The sequence below is a fragment of the Pelobates fuscus genome, chromosome 4 (genome assembly GCF_036172605.1).
Source record: "Pelobates fuscus isolate aPelFus1 chromosome 4, aPelFus1.pri, whole genome shotgun sequence".
NCBI lineage: Eukaryota > Metazoa > Chordata > Amphibia > Anura > Pelobatidae > Pelobates > Pelobates fuscus.
Genome location: NC_086320.1, coordinates 113556517 through 113579806, shown reverse-complemented (window position 1 = coordinate 113579806; position 23290 = coordinate 113556517). Strand labels below are relative to the sequence as shown.

Here is a 23290-nt window from a genome sequence, read left to right as displayed (position 1 = left end):
AAGTAAGAATTGCTTACACATCTCTTCTATGTTTAATTGTTGTTTGACAATTGGGATTATTAGTCAGAGTGCCATTATAGCATTAAGCCACCAATCTGTAAATTGTAGAGGAATCTTAACAGGGTCACTTTTATTGATTACATGACACAATGAGATTGTGACTAGTAGAAAATCAGTTACCATCAGCCACTTCTGTAGCAGACAATGTAACAATCATCGATGAACACCCACGGAGATTTTAAAAAAAAAAATAAAAAGTAATAAACGAAATAGGAAAGGAAATGCAAGGAAGACAACACTAAAAAGTAAAAGGGAGATTAAAGAATGAAGGATAAAGCAGGAAGAGTGATATATGTTAGCTGAAAGAAAAAAAATCAGTCAAGGGATCCCATGTTTGTGGAAGGCAGGTATGCTAATCAACCTTTGAGGATTTAATAATGCCAGACCAGAGGTAATGCTCTCTTGGCTGCCATGGGTGTTTTGAATAGAAAGGCAGGACACGTGTGCCTTTCTGCTGCTTTTTTTTTTTTTTTTAAGTCTTGAATTAAATAATTGGATATTGGGAGCCAACAGTTAATACTCTAGATCTACACATCTATGTCTATATCAAGGAGAATGTCAAGTTCTGGTTTGGGCCAACTGAGCCAAGTACTAATGCAGTACACCTCAAATGACATAAATAAGAAGAAAAATAATAAACCAAGAGATTAAGAAAGAATATATAAAAAAAAAAAAAAAAAAAAAGATGCTGAATCAGATTATGTGACCCAAAGACTGGCATATAAGAACAGAAATTATCTATAATAAATAGGTAATTATGCATAAAAGTTCTGTTTCCCCAAATCTCAGGCAAAACCTAGACATACAGACATCATTAAAACGAACGCCACTTCCCTAACAATATCCTTTAACCTCTGCACTATCACAATGTTTACAATGCCACTTAGCTCGAACGTTCGACTAAAAATATCATGAAATAAAAAGATTCATTAATGTGATGTGCTCATTAAGGAGTGAATAATGCTTTATCAGTGTTCTGGAGACAAACCACTTGCACTTAAAACCGTTGTACTTTGATCACTATTTTTTTAGTACACTAGTTGGAAAGCACAAAGGCAAAATTATAATTTCTAAATCACAAACTATAGCTAAATATTAACCATCCAAGTTTATTGACATTGCATAGATTTTTGAAAGTAGCTTTAGTTCTATTCAACCAGGATGAGACCTTTTATTCAGACCACCATCTTTAAGTACATCATTAAATCTGCAAGTAAAGCTTTAAAAAAAAAAAAAAAACAGCATACAATGGAAAACACAAATATATACATAAGTGTATTCTTACCTGCACAACCCAAGGACTATTTGCAAAAGCCATTATGTCCCTTTCTTCCCAGAAAAATGCAGAGTCAGATCGCTTTATCATCTCCAGCTTACTCAAAAGCTTCATCGCGTAGACCTTTCTTGTAGATTTATGCCTTACCTTAAAAAAAAAGTTTATATTTAAGACAGACTACAAACATGTACACTATGTAAAACACTACGATCACAAAATTGTATACAATTTTTTTTCTTCCAATTTGTAAAGAAAAAGATTAACAAACAATATATCTAAACTCCAAAAGAGGAGCATTCACCTGTGGCTTTCACCTTTTTGTTTTCATGACTTTGGTGACCCATTCTTCACATCTAAAAGTAGTTTAAAGGCCTGTTGTTCTATTATAATATAATGGATACTAAGGCATTTGCGCTCAATTTAAAAATATATATATTTGTATATAGTTTGGATGTGAAAAGTAGGGATCGACCGATTATCGGTTTTACCGATATAATCGGACGATATTCGGTATTTTCGGCGATATCGGCCAATATACACACACACACACACTGCATTATATACACACACACACTATACAAACACACACAATACAAACACTGCATTATATACACACACACTATACAAAACACTGCATTATTATACACACACACTATACAAACACTGCATTATTATACACACACACACACTGCATTATTATACACACACACACACACTGCATTATTATACACACACACACAGCATTATTATACACACACACACAGCATTATATACACACACACTATTCAAACACACTGAATTATATGCACAGTGTGTTTGTGTTGTGTATAATAATAGAGTGTATGTGTGTGAGGGGGCATTTTTTATTATTATTTTTTTTATATTAAATATTTTTATTTATTTTTTGTTGTCCCCCCTCCCTGCTTGTTGCCTTGCCAGGGAGGGGGGATATGTTAATCCCTGGTGGTCCAGTGGCAGTGGCTTAGCTGGGGGAGAGGAGGGGGGGCGGGCAGCAAGCATTTACTCACCTCCCAGCAACTCCTCCAGCTCCCCAGTGTAAATCTCGCGAGACCCGCGGCCAGCTCTGGCGGCCGCGGGTCTCGCGAGATTTACACTGGGGAGCTGGAGGAGCTGCTGGGAGGTGAGTAAACGCTTGCTGCCCACCCCACCCCCCCCCCTCCCACAGCTAAGCCAATGCCACTGGACCACCAGGGATTAACAAGGCAACAAGCAGGGAGGGGGGACAACAAAAAATAAATAATAATTAAATATATAAAAAAAAATATTAATTTAATATAAAAAAAATAATAAAAAATGCCCCCTCACACACATACACTCTTATTATACACAAACACTACACAAACACACTGTGCATATAATTCAGTGTGTTTGAATATTGTGTGTGTATATATAATAATGCAGTGTGTGTGTGTATAATAATGCAGTGTGTGTGTGTATAATAATGCAGTGTGTGTGTGTGTATAATAATGCAGTGTGTGTGTGTATAATAATGCAGTGTGTGTGTGTATAATAATGCAGTGTGTGTGTGTATAATAATGCAGTGTGTGTGTGTATAATAATGCAGTGTGTGTATATAATGCAGTTTGTATAGACACACTGCATTATACACACACACACACTATACAAACACACACTGCATTATATACACACACACTATACAAACACACACTGCATTATATATATACACACACTATACAAACACACACACTATACAAACACACACACTATACAAACACACTGCATTATATACACAGTGTGTTTGTGTAGTGTGTTTATATAATTCAGTGTGTGTTTGTGTAGTGTGTTTATGTAGTGTGTTTATATAATGCACACTACACACACACACTGCATTATATTAACACACTACATTCACTATACACACACTCTGCATTCCTTATATACACACACTACACAAATACACACACTTTGCATTTAGTATATACAGCATTCACTTTACACACACTGCATTCACTTTACGCACACTACCCACACACTACAAAAACACACACTGCATCCACAACACAAACACACACTGCATCCACAACACAAACACACACTGCATCCACAACACAAACACACACTGCATCCACAACACAAACACACACTGCATCCACAACACAAACACACACTGCATCCCCTACACAAACACACTGCATCCCCTACACACACACACTGCATCCCCTACACACACACACTGCATCCCCTACACACACACACTGCATCCCCTACACACACACACTGCATCCCCTACACACACACACTGCATCCCCTACACACACACACTGCATCCCCTACACACACACACACTGCATCCCCTACACACACACACACTGCATCCCCTACACACACACACACTGCATCCCCTACACACACACACACTGCATCCCCTACACACACACACACTGCATCCCCTACACACACACACACTGCATCCCCTACACACACACACACTGCATCCCCTACACACACACACACTGCATCCCCTACACACACACACTGCATCCCCTACACACACACACTGCATCCCCTACACACACACACTGCATCCCCTACACACACACACTGCATCCCCTACACACACACACACTGCATCCCCTACACACACACACTGCATCCCCTACACACACACTGCATCCCCTACACACACACTGCATCCCCTACACACACACTGCATCCCCTACACACACACTGCATCCCCTACACACACACTGCATCCCCTACACACACACTGCATCCCCTACACACACACTGCATCCCCTACACACACACTGCATCCCCTACACACACAGCTCCCCTGTCTAAACACACTGCATCCACTACACGTGGCATGTATATTTTGTGCATTTACCTTTAGAAATAGTTTTTAATTTTCCAAAATGGTAAATGTACAGAATATCGGCAAATTATATCGGCTATCGGCCTGAAAGTTCACAGAATATCGGTATCGGCTCTAAAAAATCAATATCGGTCGATCCCTAGTGAAAAGCAACTATTTTAATCTGAACACCATATCTATCTGGCCGGCTGGTGCAGATTCAGTCAAGTTGGCTGAATTCTGACCAAAATAAGCTTTAGTAAAATCAGAATCCTGCCATTTTTACCAGATTTTGGCAATTTGTCCATAATCCAGTGTTTAGTGAATTACTTTGCAGGTGCAGCCAGTTAGCAGATCTCAATTGTTACTTAACAAAAAACACCCATAAAGCTTTCCCAGCATTACAACTGTTAAAACAATATGGTTGCAGCTCTGCAAAAAAAAAAAAAGGGGGGGGGGGGGGGCTAAACCAGACTGTCAAGGAGCTCTGCTTTGCAATGAGGAAAGCACCAGTTATTTGGGGACAGTTGCCTTGGTCTGTAAAATACAATAATATGATATCCAATAAGTTGGTCATAATAAGTTAGCATGAGTACACACATTTAGGCAGACAGAGGTTAAAAACCACTACTGTGCACTCATTCTTTTGAATTGTTTTATAGAACAAATTAGTTATTTTTCTTACAGAGGTAGCTCTGTGGCACTCATGAGAGGTGTGTGACGGTCAGAAAAAAATGACTCAAAACAGGTTATTAAAAAGTTACTGCAAAAAAAAAAAAAAAGATTAAAAAAATTAAATAAAATTCAACACCGTTGATCGAAACCCATAGAAAAGATATCCGATTAGTACATTTATTTCCTGTAAAGAGTTAAAGAAAAATGATAACATGGAGAATTCAGAAAGAGGAAGTACACAGCTACTTACAATATTTTGGGATTGAAGAAGTGGAAGATTGACAATTGCAAAGTCAGTTTTAAGCAAGAGTTTAATGTGAACAGCTTATGGTATAATTTAGTTCTAGTAACAGGACTTGCACTGTTTATGCAATATTTGCACCAACAGATAGAATTAAGTATTAAAAATGAACCACTTGTGATTTTAGGCAGGATCAGAGCCATATAGAAACCACAGAGGCACACCCATTTACCGTTTCCGAAATACAAGGTAGGTACATATTTTTACATTTTCATAAATCTGAGAACAAGCATAATATATTGCAGGAGGCTGCATGTAGTCTATGCCGACATAGTTTGTGGAGTCCAAAGCAGAATGACAAATTAACCCTGAATCCAAAGAAGAAGAAACAACACCCACTCATCTACGATTGAAAATACAATACTTTTGTAACCAGCTATTTTCAGACAGGAAGCAGTGATGCAGGTTTTCTAATATGTACCTTGTATTTGCAAACTAACCCAATATGTCAAACTACCATATGTTAGAGAACAAACCCATATATGGAAAACAATCACTGTGGTCCAGCAAAAAATAAGCAACTACTCACGAAGGGAAATGTAAAATCTATCAAATGTTACTTATATGTCTGCTATTCCTCACTAAGCCATGTGCAATTTTATTCAGCAAAATACAGAATAGTATTGGAGAAGTGTTAAAGGGACACTATAGTCACCAGAACATCTACAGCTTTTTGTATTTGTTCTGGTTAGTAGAATCATCAGGCTTTTTACAGTAAACACAGTCTTTTCAGCGGAAATGCAGTGTTTACATTACAGCCTAGGGATACCTGCACTGGTCACCAGTGGTGCTTCCTGGGGCAGTGCTGCAAAGTGTGCAGTACTGCCAGTGTGTCCACCCTCAGCATGCAGACACTAAACTTTTTGCATAGAGATTTAGTTCATGAGGAGATGCTGATTGGCCAGGGCTGTGTTTAAATCATGCTGGCTCTGCCCCTGATCTGCCTCCTTGGCAGTCATAGCCAATCCTATGGGAAAGCATTGTGACTGGCTTTTGATAAAGACTTCTGATGTCAGCCAAACAAGCAGTTAAGGGGCAGAGACAGCAGCTGCAGACTTTGTGTTCCTGACCATTTAGTGTTCCTTTAAATCTAAAGGTTCTGTATTTATTTACACGGTTAATTTTTAATAAGCTTTGCTGATTATATATTTCCAGTCATTGGTACAATAGAGTAGCCGTTTGTTCAATAAAGAAAGAGCAATTACAAATTAGTGAAGGATCACATCGCTGCATAGTAAATGGACAATGCATTAGCATTATCATACAAAATTGAATGAAAATAGAAATATACAACGTATGGTAGGTGTGAAGAGAATACGCACTTTGCAGTACAGGTTAGAAGTATTGCATACTACCTAGGACTGGCGAATAGGTATGCACAGATATGGGCTTAAATGTTAACTGGATAAATACTAGTTAGCCACAATTTCATGCCTTATATACTTTAAAAAAACTGTCACAAAAAAGCTTTCACATAGTGGTAGCACTGTTTTCACAACTCAAATCAGGACAGTTCTGTAAGTTTCCATTTAAAATAGGTAAATAAAAAGCTAAATTGTGAATCCAGGCTTACAATTCACCTTTCCTGTTTTGGTAATCTTTTATCTAGAAAGCTCCCTTGCCACTTCCAATGCGTTACTTGTATCCCATAATTGAAAATGGACATGAAGCCAATTACACAGCTCAGCTCCATGAGAAGCATTTGATTGGACCAGAAATTGAGGCTGTGACATTGGACCAGCAAGGGGAGCATTACCCAGCGTTGGACTCCAGGTAAGTTTATGTTTCTTTTGCATTATTGGGGCGATGCCTTATGACTAAAGCCCAGTATCCCTGTAATGTTAATATAATTGTAAGTGGTCATTTTGAAGTGCATTTGTATAAACTCCCTAGAAAACATATTTATATATACCCTGCATTAAATATCTGAATAAAGTGCAGCACCCCATATACTTTGTCCTTCTCCACAGTAGCAATTACAGAACAAAAATAGCCATTGCCAAGGAACTCACGTTATGAGAGATTTCACAGATAGCAAACCAGCAAAAGTTTAAGACATCGGCTGATTAGAGACGGACTCAAAATCACATTCTTGTCTGGTAGGCGACATTATTCACATGGGGAGGAGGCCGAAGAACTTTTGTCTCTACAGCAAAGTTTAGAATGGTGCAACAACTTCCCAAAAAGATCTCTGGTGTCCAGACTACCTTCCAGACTACCTTCATGCATATCATAAGGGGTTATTATAAGTACCATCATAACTTTGAATTACTGCAAAACTGAATATCCTGTATCTGCCTAACCCTGACAGGGTTATTCACGAAACTCAAATTTAATGTGAATTACAAAATGCATGCTATAGTTACTGCTCTTGAAAAATTCTCTATCTTCACCAACAGCTTGTCTACTTTACTTTTCGGAATTCGAACTGAATTCACTAAAACTTGGAGTTGAGTGAATAACCTTGCAGGAGTGACATAGAATCCAAGGATAGTGTGGTGTATAGCATGCAGTATATAATGAGTAACCATCTATGGGTGTAGTAGTGAGGCAATATACATGGCTTACACTGATAAGTAATCTTCAGTGAAATATTGCGTGAATAATACTGTCAGCAGGAATAATTCTTAGAACTTTAATCACTCAATACAAAAAGCAGAGTGTAAGACCAACTTTAACCCCTTAAGGACCAGACTTCTGGAATAAAAGGGAATCGTGACATGTCACACATGTCATGTGTCCTTAAGGGGTTAAAAGGTGAGGGTAATGTCCCAGTGTTTCTTCTCCACTCAAGGTTTGGATGCCTGGCAGAAGGAGCAGTGCTGTCCATGGTATCGTTACAAGGAGTGGCTTAGAACTAGTCCTACTACTGAGAAACAAATTGCTTCAGCTCAGAGCTGTCAACTGGCAGTCGAGGACTAGTAGTTTCAAGCTGTTTATATAATTTTACAAGTTATGTTTTCAATATAATCTGTTCCAAATTAGCAGGTAATTTTTACCTCCAAGTTTACCTTTAACAGACATAATTGGTATATTTTATTTTCCATGTTTTCACCTGTTTGACCTAGCCAAACTGTCTAAAGAAAACAAAAAGTTTAACTTTGTATCTTTCAGTAATGTCCTCACCGCAACATTTCACATCCAATCTTTTCAGTTGGCATTCCTGCAGCAAGGTAATGGAGATCAAAAAGATTACCCAATCTTCCTACATGGAATTACCAACAACCTGACTTTTCTGGGTTGATTCTGAATTTTTGTGTTTTTATGAAGAAAAAGAAAAAGAAAGTTTCCTTAGGAGGTGAAGTTATCCAATTTCTAGGACGTTCTGAAATAATTAAAGCAGTACTTCTGTGGCCAAAACCACCTTTGTGTGTGAAACATCAATTATTAATTCTAATATTTTAAATAGAATTTTACTTTCCTGCAATGATTCACATTCTTAATACAGATAACTAGTAGGTGGACTTCGTTAGTCACCAACAGTTACACCCTTTGGAGAGAAGTCAAGAATGGTAAATTGTTCACCATTATTAAAACCATTCAGGGAATGCAGAAGGCAGAACTTTATAGACTAATTCAATGTGTACTGTTCATGTACTCCGCATAAAACAGATACTCAGGAGTCTTTCTTCTCGAAGACACACTAAAAGTTCCATGAACTTCAAACACATCACATCCTACTGATAATTAACCTTCTGAAACTCAGGTATCTGTCTTAGAGATGGTCTGGTGATTCCACAGACTTTCAAAGGCTAGAAGTGCAGATTCAAGAATAAATCGCAGTAGTCCTTATAACTCCTATATCATTATACATGGAACAGATCAGATGTACAGGTGCCAAGTGAGGATACTCCTATCATGACCATGCTTTCTATGTCAGGGATCTGTCTACCATCAAAGACTCATGGTTTTGGTCTCAGTGGTATCAGCTATGCACATTTTGGCTCTTTCATAAAGATTAATAGTTTAATTAAAGATTAATAATTAAGTACAAATCAGGGATTTTGAGTCGGGACCCAAAACCTTTGACTCAGACTCCTTAGATATGATATTGTATACATTATATGCTAAAATTGAAAATTTGGGAAAAATTTTATTTTTGAAGTTTGAAAGCTCATAACATTCGTCTTATTTAGAATATTATAAAATTATAGATCTTAAAAAAAAAAAAAAAAAAAAGAATTTACAGCAGAATGTAACGCCACAAATATGTTCAATTATATCATTTGAATAGCCAGAAAAAGAAAACCCATATTATATTTTATTACAAATTACTGAATATATTTGGTCATATAAAATCGACAATTTAGGTTTAAAAAAAAAATATATAAATACATTTTAAAAAGTATCCCAAAAATTGAGTTGACAAAATTATTCAACCCCCATTTAAAAAAAAAAAAAAAGTTTGTCATAATTTACTGACTTTCAGCAGTTTGCAATTAACAAATCAAACAAAAGCTATTGTAACGGCTCTACATAACGAATTACTTCTCCAGTCTCAAAATTATTCAACCCCTTCATGGCAGTATATTTAGTAAGTAGTAGAATACCCTTTTGCTATTATGACCTGCTGCAAAAAAGATGCGTGCGTCGGGGCACACGGGGGCGCGCGCCGGGGCACACGGGAGCGCGCAAAGTTCTAGAATATTTTTTTTTAATAGCATCAACATGTTCTATAATATTTTACATCAGGCTACGTAAGAGAGCGAAATTGACAAACAAAATTGTCATGATGAAAACAAGACACTGCTCAAATAAACTTACAAACTAGGAGTAAATAAACACAAGAGGAAAAACAAGTCCTAATTAAACTTATGAATGAAAAAATGGGTGAGTACTGCAGAGTATGACGATAAAGAGACTATATGCAGGATGAAGTTTATTATTATAGAAGTTTTAAAGGGGCACTATAGCATTGCAGCTCATTATTTATAACAGAAATTGTAGGTGAAGACAATGCTCTCTGTGTCCAATAATTTGAGCAAGTTGCACAAAAAACAAAACAAAAATAAAAATCTTCTGCCGCCTGGCCTCTGTTGTAAACGTCTACATTAGTCTGTCCAAATATAAAAAGCTATTATAGGCGGACATCATTGGGCTAACAGCCCATCACTTCTATAAATGTTGTATAGGCTTATGTGGAAGTTCACCATTAATTCAGACTTAGATGGGCATGACAGGCTGCAGCAATGGGGGGCCGGTTAGCCCAATGATGTCAGCCTACCGTAACTTTCCAAATTTGAACCGACAGAGTATAAACGTTCACTTCTGCATCAGCAAAGCAGCAACATATAAGCCAGACAGTAGGCAGCACGGGAGCCCTGTTTTTTGACCAATTGTGCAAAAATATTTTGACAGAAACTACTGTGTTGACACCCATAGATATTTTGCACCATGGTTATGGTGCATATATTGCCCATTTAGCACATTTCTTAAAAGGAACTGGAGACTAAGGGATAGTAGAAAAGGAAGAGCCAAGTTGATCCACTGGAATAGTTCTGCCTTTTTGGTTTCCTTCAAAATTTCTCCGATTATAAATTGAATCAATTTAGGACAATTGTCTAAATTGAAGTACCTTTAGAAAACACATTTCTACCTCTTCAATGTTTCAATGTTCAGGATCTCAACAGTCCTTAAACCTTATACTGATGGCACCAACAACCCTATATTCAAAAGTCATGAAGACATCAGTATAGTAGAGTAGCTAAATTCAGCGTAGCAAAATGAAAAATGCCACATAAAAAGTAGAATGGAAACTGAAAAGGGCATAAATGTATTTAAAATGAAAAAAATTGTAGAGGTGACTTTTTCTCTTATCAATAGAACTCTGTGATATGAAGCACTGCGCAGCAACATTCAAATTATTTTTTTTAGGGTAACAAGGGAAGGCCTGTTACACTTTTCTGCCTCAGTTATTCATATGACAAGCAACAAATAAAGCTAATGTATTAAGCCAAGGAGGAGTGCTAACAGTAGGTGGAGGAGGAACACGTACTATGGAACCCATTCATACCAATTTTTAATGCTTCTATACAGCACAGTATACACCAACACGTTGGGAAAGAGAGGGCTAACCTTTGACACTAACTGCTCAACATACTTTTCCCTTATACCTCAGCTGGCTGAGCAGCATGTGAAATATTGTGAGCAGCAGCTGTGGTGCCAAAGGTTAGTTATCGTCGCTTAATACTATGTGGTGTTTTCAGACTCGGACTGTAAATAAAGCTTCCCTTGCCTTCTACTTTTACCATGTAAAAACTGCAGGCTGCACACAACACTGTACATTAAATAATAGGTATACACAAACAAAAACAATGTCAAATGTCACAGACTTTGTAAATCAACCTTTTTAATCATTTAATAAAATAGTGTCTGTACTCGACTAGCAACTGAATGGATCTCTGAGGTAGATAGGAAAAAAACAAAAAAAACAGGTGCATGGAGGAAAAATAATTTTCTATCTGTGCTCATGGTACGAGATACACACAGACGTGGCAAACTGGATCACATATTTGGAAGGAATGCGACTATCACAGTTGGACACCTCTGATGTTTGATAGGGACATTTTCTATGTACTGGACTAATAAGATTTTACAGTACTGAGAACATTGCCGTATCCCCTTTTCTAGTAATCTCTATACGATGAGTGTTTATTCGCTGAATCTAAGCAATTACTAAGAAGCTGTGACTGCCTGTTCAGTTTTGTTTTAGTAATTATGCAATACGTATTTAAACATTGGAAATCACTGACTGAACTGATTATTTGGGAAAGATTAATCTTGATTAATCTTGTAACACTGATATTGTATACTATTGTGTGCACCATACTGTGCGTTGGCTGTCATTTTGAAATTATGGTGAAATATCCTGTACGAATGAAGGTGTAATGTGATATTATTTGAAATTCAATAAGTATCAAAAGAAAACAAATATAAAATAAACAAATTTCTCTTCCCAAAAAAGAAATTGCCTTGCATAGTTCAATTTAAAGGGAATATGTAGTCCCAAAAATAATTATGTCAGGACAACATGTAAAACCCCTTTGCTGCTAAAATGAAAGCTTCAAGTGATCAACTCCGCGCATGTTGTATTTTGAAATATCTATCTTTCTACAATAATATATATTAGGGGCCGACCGATTATCGGTCTGTATTCTATATTTTCAGCAATATTGGTATCAGCCAATAAAGATACAGATATTGCAGAGCAGGGTCCTGGGGGGCCCACGGCGGTGACCATGGCAACGCTCCTTGGGGCACACAGGCCGCGAGAGTTAGACAGGGGAGCTGAAGGGAAAGTAAGAGTGTGTTCAGCCCCCCAGGGAATGCCATATCGCCCATCCCTGTCAGGTAAGAAGCACGGAGGGGGGACTAAAAATTTTTTTTTTAAAAATAAACAAATTTGCAGAGAGAGAGACTTTCACGCCTACTTACAGTTATTTGACCCGGTGCTTGATTACACTAAATGTATGAAAGAAAAAAATCAGCACTACCAGGTAGCTTTCTTAGGAACTTCTTTTACTAAAAAGTGTAACAGTCAATGTTTCAGTTCCAACGGCGACAATTAGGTAAGTAATAAGGACGTTGGGGGAAGTTCTATGCCGCCTGCAGGCATTTAAAGACACCCTAAAATGGACGGCATTGCACGCCCGCCGTCCTTAAAGGGTTCATTATTGAACTCAGGTGTTTCCACTAGACCCATTGCCACAAGTGTATAAAATCAAGCAGCTAGCCATGCAGTCTGCATTTACAAACATTTGTGAGGGGAGAAGGTTGTTCTGAAGAGCTCAGTTAATTCAACCATGGTACTGTTCTAGGATGCCTCACTCAAAGAAAACACATTCTGGTGAAACATGTTCGTGTTTTTATGCTCTATATTGGTTTTATAGTTTTTGTCTTATATAAAAAACTTTTTTTATGCACCTTGGACCTTCCTGATCTTATCCGTGAAGACTTTATCTGGAGGATTCACACTTATTTCCTTGGTGGTGAATACAACACCCATGACTGTGTAGGATTGAGCAGTGTTCCTTCTGCTCTCCTTATGGGGTATACCTCCTTTTACTTATTTTTATTCCTGTTTAACAGTGAGCACTATATTGTTTTTATTTCATATACACACACACACACACACACACACACACACACACATATATACACACACACACACACACACAGGCAGTGCAGAATTATTAGGCAAATGAGTATTTTGACCACATCATCCTCTTTATGCATGTTGTCTTACTCCAAGCTGTATAGGCTCGAAAGCCTACTACCAATTAAGCATATTAGGTGATGTGCATCTCTGTAATGAGAAGGGGTGTGGTCTAATGACATCAACACCCTATATCAGGTGTGCCTAATTATTAGGCAACTTCCTTTCCTTTGGCAAAATGGGTCAAAAGAAGGACTTGACAGGCTCAGAAAAGTCAAAAATAGTGAGATATCTTGCAGAGGGATGCAGCACTCTTAAAATTGCAAAGCTTCTGAAGCGTGATCATCGAACAATCAAGCGTTTCATTCAAAATAGTCAACAGGGTCGCAAGAAGCGGGTGGAAAAACCAAGGCGCAAAATAACTGCCCATGAACTGAGAAAAGTCAAGCGTGCAGCTGCCACTTGCCACCAGTTTGGCCATATTTCAGAGCTGCAACATCACTGGAGTGCCCAAAAGCACAAGGTGTGCAATACTCAGAGACATGGCCAAGGTAAGAAAGGCTGAAAGACGACCACCACTGAACAAGACACACAAGCTGAAACATCAAGACTGGGCCAAGAAATATCTCAAGACTGATTTTTCTAAGGTTTTATGGACTGATGAAATGAGAGTGAGTCTTGATGGGCCAGATGGATGGGCCCGTGGCTGGATTGGTAAAGGGCAGAGAGCTCCAGTCCGACTCAGACGCCAGCAAGGTGGAGGTGGAGTACTGGTTTGGGCTGGTATCATCAAAGAGGAGCTTGTGGGGCCTTTTCGGGTTGAGGATGGAGTCAAGCTCAACTCCCAGTCCTACTGCCAGTTTCTGGAAGACACCTTCTTCAAGCAGTGGTACAGGAAGAAGTCTGCATCCTTCAAGAAAAACGTGATTTTCATGCAGGACAATGCTCCATCACACGCGTCCAAGTACTCCACAGCGTTGCTGGCAAGAAAGGGTATAAAAGAAGAAAATCTAATGACATGGCCTCCTTGTTCACCTGATCTGAACCCCATTGAGAACCTGTGGTCCATCATCAAATGTGAGATTTACAAGGAGGGAAAACAGTACACCTCTCTGAACAGTGTCTGGGAGGCTGTGGTTGCTGCTGCACGCAATATTGATGGTGAACAGATCAAAACACTGACAGAATCCATGGATGGCAGGCTTTTGAGTGTCCTTGCAAAGAAAGGTGGCTATATTGGTCACTGATTTGTTTTTGTTTTATTTTTGAATGTCAGAAATGTATATTTGTGAATGTTGAGATGTTATATTGGTTTCACTGGTAAAAATAAATAATTGAAATGGGTATATATTTGTTTTTTGTTAAGTTGCCTAATAATTATGCACAGTAATAGTCACCTGCACACACAGATATCCCCCTAAAATAGCTATAACTAAAAACAAACTAAAAACTACTTCCAAAAATATTCAGCTTTGATATTAATTAGTTTTTTGGGTTCATTGAGAACATGGTTGTTGTTCAATAATAAAATTAATCCTCAAAAATACAACTTGCCTAATAATTCTGCACTCCCTGTATATATACGTGCGATTTGGCACAGCCACAATACAGTATATTGGAGAAAAATACTTGCAAACGCTTGGAACTACACATCACCTTCAGTCTGGAACATCTATCTATAAAGGACCAAGCCCAGCAACACATCAACAGGCAGGGATTGTACCACCCAGACGCACACATCTGGAGCGGATTTTAAACTCCAGAAAATTGTACGTGATTTTCTTCTTATTCCAAGCCATTAGTTGCTAATACCACTATATTCCGTTTTTTTTCTTCTTCTTATATACAATACTGTTCTACCATTATACTGATTTGAGGACAATCTGAAGGCGCTGCTTTACTACACAATTGTTTACAGCTGAAGAAAAGAGATTCTAGTTTGGGAAGTACTAGCATCCATATCTACACCAGACAAGCGCTAGAAATAGCACCTCAAATACTTGAGCCTGTTAAGAATGGTTTGACAATTAAAAAAAAAAATATTTATGTGTGTGTATGTATAGGTTTAGACCACATTACCTGTCCCTTGTTCTCTGGGGACCCGGTGCCTTTTCTCTGTCCCTAACCTCGTTTACACTACCTTCCCGTCAGTCGAACACTAGGGGAAAGGAACTTAGATGCTAGTTAGTACTCCAGACAATTGATCCCCTGGGCACCGTTTAGTAGATCTCCCCTTTTTTCCCAAGTAATACTTTTTGTTTGCATATCCCCTTTTTATCCTTAGATTGATTAAATGTAGGGCCCCCTTCCTCATTTCTTACACAGTGGAGCTCTCCTGATGTTAGTTTGCCCTTGTGGGACTCTATACATCACCTACTCCTATTTCCGTGTTATTCTATATATACATATCTAGTTAAAAAAAGAAAAGCAAAAGTGCAAATGTGCCTCCTCTTTCATATACCAAATTGATGTCAGTCACTGTATTGTCTGTGACAGGTAAACAGTGTATTAATAAAAAAATAATAATAATAAAAAAATATATATATATATATATATTTATTTATTTATTTATTTTTTCAAAAATCATTTGAACAGCCAGTTTGCCTTCTTTTACTTGTAATGTAATTCATGTCTTCTTCCTTTTGTAGTGTAATCAATGATAACAGCAACAAGCAAACGAGGTGAGGGGGAGGAAAACCAAGAGCAATAAAGTGGTGAAAATATGGATAATTTTAGGGTATCACAGAAGGAGGAGGGAGGCAAAAAAAAAAAAACCAAAAAAACAGCACAACAAACATGAAATTAAACATAGAACATTTTATACAAAAACCCCCATAGTTTCTGGGTCAAACTGAAAACATAAGAATAAATAGACGTTTCCATGCACAATAATAGAACATACCAGCTGAACTTCACCAAATGCTCCTCTGCCAATAACTTTTACTACTTCATAATCTTCCGCCTTCATTCGTAGATCTCGAATTTTACTAATCGTGTCTTTATCTACATAAAAATAAAAATGAGGTTTAATGTGGTAGCTTACCTTTCAGGAATTAGTTACGAAAATCATGTCTACAAACAAAGTCATTTCAGCATTACATGTAAAAATCTGCAGTAAGCTTTTCAAAACTATATTTTAATTTAAAACACGCAGTGGGAATAACTGTAATTATTTATATAAACCTGTCACTCTATAAACTAGAATAATTTACAAATTCCCAGTGGGCATATATTCCAGCTCCAAATTTGGTCATGGATGAAAAAAAGGCTATTTTAATCCACCGGGTCAACATTGGTATGAGATTGCATGGAAAGAGTTCAAAATGCTAGTGTTCTACAAACAGAGAACAACTATTAAACCGAAACACCAGTTCCTAATGAAATGTCAATGTCAGTATTCATGTTTTATTTCTTTTGAAAAATATGCCACTTATCTGATTTGAAAGAGCTTAATCGAGTGTCTCAGTCCGCCCATAACAAAGGCCCCTTTCAGTCAATTACACCATAACAGAGCATCGAAAAATAGAAACGCTTAGAGATCTTTTTAAGCATGGCGATTTGCAATAATTTTAGCAAACAATGTTTCAAAAGGCCTAATGATTAACACCCACTTTGCAATTCAACTGCTTTCAGCCGCGTTAGCAGCAGTTCTTTAAAATTACAGAAATTAAAATGTATTTATTTATAATGTCTTGCTACTAGGAATATAAACTTATTAGAAGAGCTAGGTGGGGCACAAAAGGGACTTATTACTTAAACAAGTAATACAATTCGAGTAGAAGAACTTGTAATATTATATTCACGTATCCCCGTACCTTTAACACCAACGAAATAGCCACTGCAAAACACGATATTTGTGGCTGTTCAATCATCATGACCACTTCAATCTTCATAACCACTTATATTTTTAGAAGTAATCCTGGTCACAAGGATTTGTATATGCAGAGTTTCTGCTTGAAATTCTGCACATCAATTTATTTGTATTTTTGTCCTGGGGCTATTTGCACTCCGGCACATGTGACCTAGGCAGCCAGGAAGTTTGTTCCAGGCAGCCCAATATCAATTCTGTGCATAATAATGAGCTTCAGTGTCCCTTTCATGCATCTGTGCACACTACCCACCTCCTTCCAATCAAATTTTACCAATTTCAAAAACAAAACAAAAAATTAAGATTGGACCACGGAGAGGTAGGCTGTCATGAGAGAACCTCAAGCATCAGATTTCTTTCCCACGGATTCAATGCTTTCCTATGGGGAGGTGTCATGCGGGCACATTAGACCCCACTCGTCACGGGGCAGAGGAGTGAGCGGAGCGACGCCAATGGGAAAATATAAGTAAATAAAGGGTTTTTAACCCTTGATTTACAAGGGAGGGGGGCGCAAGGGAAAGGGGAGGCAGAGGGAGATACAGTGCCAGGAATACAACTTTGTAATCCTGGCACTACAGTATCCCTTTAATATGGAAATAGTTCAGTGGGAGTATTGTAGGCATGATGGAGGAGAAGTTACCTAATAAAAGGATTTAATACAGCTGCAGAGGACAGCATGGAAAGATTTACACTGTTTCTCAGTCTTAATTTATATGCATGACAAGCCTATGTTCAATTGTACTTGGGAAAGCTGTGTAAAAAAAAAAGATTAAGTTTACAAATAGGGAGCTACTGGCTTGCAGCTCTATCCTTATAATATTTCAAAATAGAAGATATGCTCATTGCCACTTCTTAATCCTCCCCCCACCCCATACAATCCCTTACACTATGACCCCCACATTAGAATAAGAGGAGGTTAAAATCTCTTCAATGCCCCTACTCACTATGCTACGAGTAGGGGCATGTCTACTAAAGAGTGAGCAGCCTGTGGAAAGGTGGGGGCTCTGCCTCTTCGGATAGGGTCCATCCATCCAACCTACTTACTTTTATATCTATACTTGCTCTACTCCAACTGTTTCTTATCAGGGGCCCTCCCCTACATTACTTGGTGCTAGGTTGGTGGCAATGTTATGGGGGGGAGGGGGGGGGGGGGTGCTATGGTCAAAGAAGGTCAAGCACAGTACATAAGACAAAAGGAGTCCATACTTTATCTTTTGTTTTAAAGAAAACTAGATCAGACAGGAAAACAATAAGAACAGATTCTGAGAGAGGAAGAGAAGAGGAAGCAATTGGGGAAGATATTACTTTGCTGCAGAGGGATTTAGATAGACTGGGGGACTGGGCACTCAAATGGCAGATTAAATTAAATGTTGAAAAATTCAAAGTTATGCACTTCGGCGTAAAGAATACACAAGCAACGTATACCCTTAATGGAAGCGAATTAGGGATAACAACACACAAAAAGGACTTGGGACTTGTTATAGACAACAAACTATGCAACAATGTGCAATGTCAATCAGCAGTGGCCAAGGCCAGTAAGGTATTGTCATGCATGAAAAAGGGCATTCATTCTCGGGACGAGATTATAATTTTGCCTCTTTATAAATCACTGGTAAGACCACATATTGAATATGCTGTGCAATTTTGGGCACCTGTTCTAAAGAAGGATATTATGGCACTAGAAAAAGTGCAGAGGCGGGCTACAAAATTAATAAAAGGAATGGAACAGGTCAGCTATGAAGAACGGTTAACAAATTTAAACCTATTTAGTTTAGAAAAACTTCGCCTGAGAGGGGATATACAAACCATTGTGTGGAAATCTATTCACAAACTGGACTTTACATAGGACACGAGGCCATGCGTTTAGACTGGAAGAAAGAAGATTTCGTCTAAGGCAAAGGAAAGTTGTTTTTTTACTGTAAGAACAATCAGGATGTGGAATTCTCTGCCTGAAGAAGTGGTTTTATCAGAGTCCATACAGATGTTCAAACAGCTACTAGAAGCATACTTGCAAAAACAGAATATTCAAGGATATAATCTTTCAATGTAGGGTAATAACTGCTTGATCCAAGGATAAATCTGACTGCCATTCTGGGGTCAAGAAGGAATTATTTTCCTAGCTTGTTGCAAAATTGTGCTTCAAACTGGGTTTTTTTGCCTTCTTTTGGATCAACAGCAAAAAAACAAATGTGAGGAAGGCTGAACTTGATGGACGCAAGTCTCTTTCCAGCTATGTAACTATTTAACTATGTAACTATGTAACTATGAAAGGCAAGTTCAGCATGACAGTGCCGCTTTAACCCTGCAGTACAAAAATTGCAGATTCTATATAAATGCAAGGTTTTTCATTGCAGGTTTGAAAGGACAGAAAATATATATATAAACTTTATATGTGTAGATCTGTTGTAAATTTGAATTGGGGGGGGGGGGGGGAGGGGAGAACTGGTCTCCAAAAGAACATACATGACACACCACATTAGTTGTGTGAAAAGTTCTAGAAACTCACTCCTGCTAAAATTACCTGCCATCTGCAGAAGCAATAGTTTATCTGTATTTACCCAGGTACTGTATGGGTTACTCAGAAGCCACCACACCTTTAGCAATTCTTATCTGACAGGCTTACTGCCATACAAACCACTGCCTGAGCCATGACAAACTCAACAAAAGTGAGATTTCTTTAGTTTTGCTATGGAACATTTGCAGTTCTCCCATAAGAAAATTTCCATTTACCAATGAACAGTTTGTTTGCTTGTAAAGTAGTAATAAAATACTTACATCGGTTTAAAAAGTTATCGATGTTCTTATTTTTTCTCATGGCTGGAAAATCTAAATCATACACCATGGCATCCAATCCATCCTGAAAAGAGAAAAATATGTAAGTGGAATATACCACGATCCAAGCACATTGCAACATGATCCTTAATAAAAATCAGGTTTTCAAAACAAAGTATCCATCGAGGTATAATAAGTAAAAATCGCTTAACATATTTTAAAAGTACTCCATACGAACCAATAATACTATTTTTTTGTTATACTCTGCATTTGGTCCATCCCCAATTTGCAGAGCTAAAATCTACACTTTTAAAATTTCAAAGACTTAATGTATACCTAAATAGGTACATGTTGTATTATCGTATAATGCTTTTACTCTTGCACATACTAGTCACAAGTATGGATGGGTGGAAGAAACAGGAACATTCCAAAATCTGTTCAAGTTGACATATGTTAGAGGGAACCCCAATTCATGGTCATGATTGCTGCAATCATAAAATAATCATATATGCAAACAAAAACTAAATATCCTGGTTCAGTTGTTTTGACAGGTTTCTCTGGAATATTTTTGCAGATTTTGCATTATCACTGCTTAGGACTGTATATAATTGAACTTTAAAGGAACACTATAGGGTCAGGAACACAAACATGTATTCATGACCCTATACCATTGATCCCCCTGCACCCTCCTTCCTCTCCCTACATACATTAAAATATTACTTGAATTAAAGTCTGCAGCTGCTGCCTCTGATCTGCCTGCTGGCATCATCAGAAGCATTGTTCTGAGCCAATCACAATGCTTTACCATAGGATTGGCTGAGACTCAAGGAAGCAGATCGGAGGTAGAGACAGTACAAGTCAAACACAGCCCTGAACAATCAGCATCTCCTCATACAGATGTATTAAATCAATATCAATTCAGTGTCTGCATGCAGAGGGTGGAGACACTGAATGAGACACACTGGGGGTGAGACATTGAGGAGTGGCATGGGGAGTTACCCATAGGCTGTAATATAAACACTGCATTTTAAAAAGACATTGCTTACTGCAAAAAGCCTGAAGGTAATGATTCTACTCACTAGAACAAATACGATAAGCTGTAGTTGTTCTGGTGACTATAGTGTCCCTTTAAGGGACAGGAAATTGTATCTACAAATTGTGTTAAATAAATGTTAAATTAAATTAAATATGAAGATTATCCATCGCCTCATCTGTCAGTTCTCATCATGGATTCTGCTTAGGGTAGCTACCTAAAACTAACAACAGTACAGAAAAATAGAGTCACTTTGATCATTACTCTGGTGAGTCTGTCTACTGCTTTGCAAAATGAATACATAGGAACTGGGTTTTGATGCCAATACACTAGAACTAAATGACGAGGAAGCTGTGGGTGTTAAAGTAATACTCACTAACTCGGTGTGATGGCGACACCAAGCAAGAGAACCAGATTAACAGTGACCATGGCTCTAACCAGAATGTCAGTTTGAGGCCTCCTACACTCTTGGACTTGGTTATGTGAATGGGAGCAGCAGCTGTATTGCGTGTGGTGTCCGAGTGTTGTGTGTGGAGAAATTGTGAATGTTTGTGTTGAGGCCTTGTGGTCCCAGTATTTACTGACTCAGAGCACTGGTTGTGGGGCTCCCAGAAATGGTCCATTGAAATTCCTGGCAGGGCTTGCGGATATATTCATATATCATTAACAGATTAAACAAGCAAAACAGGACATTTTCTGCAGCAGATTTCTAAAAAGGTAAGATATAACGAATTCACATTTGAAGTTCCTACTGCTGCAGTTGTGTAGTATCTGAATTCTGCTCTCCTCAAGCTAGGAAGTGAAGGATTCTCCGTTCACTTCCTAAAGAACTCATTTATCGCACAAATAGTGCCATACATGGACAGCAAAAGGTTTTCTTGGAGTTGTAGTTAAAGGGTAATGACATTTATAACTAGTGCAGAGCGGACAATTCTTGCTCTACATTGTGTTAACAGATGTTCTAGCAAAAGTATAGATTGGGGAAAACCCTACTTCAAAAATGTCTGTCTTCAACCGGTGTTCTATCAAAAAACCCTACCCCATGAAAATTCCCTACCCTCGTCACTTCCGGTGACGCAGCCGCACCGGAAGTGACCCTCATCCAATGGAGGAGGAGGGTGTGCGCCGCCGCGCACAACAACTAGGCTAGGTAGGGATTTTTCACGGGGTAGGGGAAATTAACGCCACAGTGCGCACGCGCGGCAAAGTACTCCCGTCGGAGGTACAGCGTGTGCGCACTAGTGGCAAGGGAGAGAGGCTTTAATCCGACGATCAGAGTTCGCGCGTGCGCAGTATAGGGGTAGGGAATTTTGATGGCTATTAGCCCTGTGAAATCTCCCTACCCCTATACTGCGCATGCGCGAACTCTGATCGTCGGATTAAAGCCTCTCCCTGCTCCCAACACTCTCAGCCATCCAAGATTGAGGGTGAAGTATGGTGGGACGGTGGGTGTTTATGAGCATTATATTGGGGGGGTCTGTGCAGAATTGGGGGTCTGCACAGACCCCCCAATATGATGCACATAAACACCCACCGTCCCACCATACTTCACCCTAAATCTTGGATGGCTGAGAGTGTTGGGAGCAGGGAGAGGCTTTAATCTGATGATGAGACCGCATGCGCAGTATAGGGGTAGGGAGATTTCACAGGGCTAATAGCCATCAAAATTCCCTACCCCTATACTGCGCACGCGCGGTTTGTGAAGCGCTCCCTTGCAACTCGTGCGCACGCGCGCTGTACCTCCGACGGGAGTACTTTGCCGCGCGTGCGCACTGTTGCATTCATTTCCCCTACCCCGTGAAAAATCCCTACCTAGTTGGTGTGCGCTTGCGCGGCGGCGCACACCCTCCTCCTCCATTGGATGAAGGTCACTTCCGGTGCGGCTGCGTCACCGGAAGTGACGAGGGTAGGGAATTTTCACGGGGTAGGGTTTTTTGATAGAACACCGGTCAATGTATTCAGCATAGACTATGCCAAATAATACTGATAGGAAGAGCGCAAAAAAAAAAAAAAATACCTTTCACAGGCAGTCCTTCTGGTTTCCAAGCATAGCAAACACTGCAACGCTCACACTGCAGCTGTATGGTAACTCCCTAGACAATTCTATTTGCGCTGGCTAGGAAGTATAATCCGTTTCACAGAGGAGATTTGCCTAGCTTGGGGTACGTACACCAGTAGGGCAAATCGAAGACAATGAGAGCAGACCTAGCATGGTAATGCTTGATCGGAGAGTGATGGGAGTCATGACATGTTCATTTTAAATTTGCATTTATTTACTAAAGAAAGCCATCAGATTAAGTGCAACTCCCAGAAA

The 23290-nt window shown here is 38.7% G+C and overlaps 1 protein-coding gene across 1 annotated transcript in view; it reads right to left on the bottom strand.

Annotated features, from left to right (window-relative positions):
- Positions 1-23290, bottom strand: part of ROCK1 (Rho associated coiled-coil containing protein kinase 1) — a 108460-nt gene that overhangs the window by 52202 nt on the left and 32968 nt on the right. The window contains exons 2-4 of the mRNA XM_063451494.1: positions 19947-20028; positions 16206-16306; positions 1346-1483 (exon numbers count right to left, since the gene is read on the bottom strand). Coding sequence (XP_063307564.1) covers positions 1346-1483; positions 16206-16306; positions 19947-20028 — 321 coding nt within the window. The remainder of the gene's footprint in view (positions 1-1345; positions 1484-16205; positions 16307-19946; positions 20029-23290) is intronic.